Source organism: Chaetura pelagica, unplaced genomic scaffold (genome assembly GCF_000747805.2).
Source record: "Chaetura pelagica isolate M959 unplaced genomic scaffold, ChaPel_1.0 scaffold446, whole genome shotgun sequence".
Classification (NCBI taxonomy): domain Eukaryota; kingdom Metazoa; phylum Chordata; class Aves; order Apodiformes; family Apodidae; genus Chaetura; species Chaetura pelagica.
Genome location: NW_009953498.1, coordinates 25,867 through 28,164, shown reverse-complemented (window position 1 = coordinate 28,164; position 2,298 = coordinate 25,867). Strand labels below are relative to the sequence as shown.

Here is a 2,298-nt window from a genome sequence, read left to right as displayed (position 1 = left end):
CACATCCCCTCCATCCCTCTCCTCCATCCCACCACCCTCACATCCCCTCCATCCCTCTCCTCCATCCCACCCCCCACCACACCCACCCCCAGCTCTGGACCACCCCCGGGAGCTCCACCACGGGCTGGCAGCCTCGTGCATCTCCTGACACCAGCGGTGCCTTTCTCTGTGTCTCTGCCAGGGGCTGAAGAAGCCCAACATCGAGGAGATCCGTCACGCCAAGAACGCTGTCTTCAACCCCTCCATGTTTGGCAGCTCCTTGCAGGACATCGTGGCGCTGCAGAAGGAGCGATACCCCGACGGCAGCTGCCCTGGGGGCAGACCCGCCTCTCTGAGGAGGTCCTGGCCCTCAACGGGGACCAAACCGAGGGCATCTTCAGGTAAAGGCACCTCCTGGCCCACCAAGGGGGGGGTGGCAAACCTGGGATTGCTCGTGGTGGGAGCCACGAGTCACCTTGTCCCCTTTCTCCGTGTCCCCATGGACACCTTTCTCCTCCCCGTGGAACTGACCTCAAACTTCTCCTGATAGAGGAAGCCACGAGTCACCTTGTCCCCTTCTCCATGTCCCCATGGGCACCTTTCTCCTCCCCGTGGAACTGACCTCAAACTTCTCCTGATAGAGGAAGCCACGAGTCACCTTGTCCCCTTCTCCATGTCCCCATGGGCACCTTTCTCCTCCCCGTGGAACTGACCTCAAACTTCTCCTGATAGAGGAAGCCACGAGTCACCTTGTCCCCTTCTCCATGTCCCCATGGGCACCTTTCTCCTCCCATGGGGAAGTGCCCAAACTTCTCCTCACTCTAAGTCCATGGGGGGGTCTCCATGAGGTGGGGGTGTCCATTCTGGTGCCCACCAGAGTCTCCTGGAGCTCTTGGGGTCTGCACACAGCAGGATGTCACCCCCCTTTTGGGCAGCACCAGTTGCCCACCCCAGCACCACCTCCACTCGCTGCCCACCCAACGCTTCCCCTCCAGACCCACACTCAACCCCCCCCAAACCCCACGGAGCCCGGGGTGGGGTGGCAGGCAAGGTGGGTCCCCCCACCACGACCCCCTCTTCTCTCCCAGGGTCCCAGGTGACATCGACGAGGTGAACGCCCTGAAGCTGCAGGTGGACCAGTGGAAGATCCCCACGGGGCTGGAGGATCCCCACGTTCCCGGTAGGACCTCACGGTCAGAATCACCCCCTTCCACCATCCAAAAAAAAGGTATTTTAAGACCTTCTGGTGTCCTCCCCTCACCCCCAGCCTCCTTGCTGAAGCTGTGGTACCGGGAGCTGGAGGAACCCCTGATCCCCCACGAGTTCTACGAGCAGTGCATCACCCACTACGAGAACCCCGAGGCGGCCGTCGCCGTCGTCCACTCCCTGCCCAGGATCAACAAGATGGTGCTGTGCTACCTCATCCGCTTCCTGCAGGTACAGCTGGGACCCCCCCTGGGCCCCCTCCACACCTGGGGGCTCCTCTTGGGGTGGTTTGGGGGTGTTTTCGGGGGGTTCCCAACGGTGGGAGGTGCCCAACGTGGGGATTCTGTCTTGGGCGGAAACTGGGAAGGGCTCCCAGCTCCTCCCCACGGTTCATCCAGGTGGTTCCTCCACCTGGATCCTCCAGCTGGATCCTCCACGTGGTTCTTCCCTGTGGTTCCTCCACCTGGATCCTCCACGTGGTTCTTCCCTGTGGTTCCTCCACCTGGATCCTCCACCTGGATCCTCCAGCTGGATCCTCCACGTGGTTCTTCCCTGTGGTTCCTCCACCTGGATCCTCCACGTGGTTCTTCCCTGTGGTTCCTCCACCTGGATCCTCCACGTGGTTCTTCCCTGTGGTTCCTCCACCTGGATCCTCCACGTGGTTCTTCCCTGTGGTTCCTCCACCTGGATCCTCCACGTGGTTCTTCCCTGTGGTTCCTCCACCTGGATCCTCCACGTGGTTCTTCCCTGTGGTTCCTCCACCTGGATCCTCCACGTGGTTCTTCCCTGTGGTTCCTCCACCTGGATCCTCCACGTGGTTCTTCCCTGTGGTTCCTCCACCTGGATCCTCCACGTGGTTCTTCCCTGTGGTTCCTCCACCTGGATCCTCCACCTGGATCCTCCAGCTGGATCCTCCACGTGGTTCTTCCCTGTGGTTCCTCCACCTGGATCCTCCACCTGGATCCTCCAGCTGGATCCTCCACGTGGTTCTTCCCTGTGGTTCCTCCACCTGGATCCTCCACCTGGATCCTCCAGCTGGATCCTCCACGTGGTTCCTCCATGTGGTTCATCCAGGTGGTTCCTCCACCTGGATCCTCCACCTGGATCCTCCAC

At 61.4% G+C, this 2,298-nt stretch overlaps 1 protein-coding gene across 1 annotated transcript in view; it reads left to right on the top strand.

Moving 5' to 3' along the window:
* Positions 1 to 2,298, top strand: part of LOC104390216 (rho GTPase-activating protein 39-like) — a gene marked incomplete at its 5' end in the record, with an annotated part of 60,259 nt that overhangs the window by 51,465 nt on the left and 6,496 nt on the right. Inside the window, 4 exon segments of the mRNA XM_009999320.1 lie at positions 182 to 299; positions 302 to 380; positions 1,068 to 1,159; positions 1,247 to 1,416. Of these exon segments, the coding sequence (XP_009997622.1) occupies positions 182 to 299; positions 302 to 380; positions 1,068 to 1,159; positions 1,247 to 1,416 (459 nt within the window).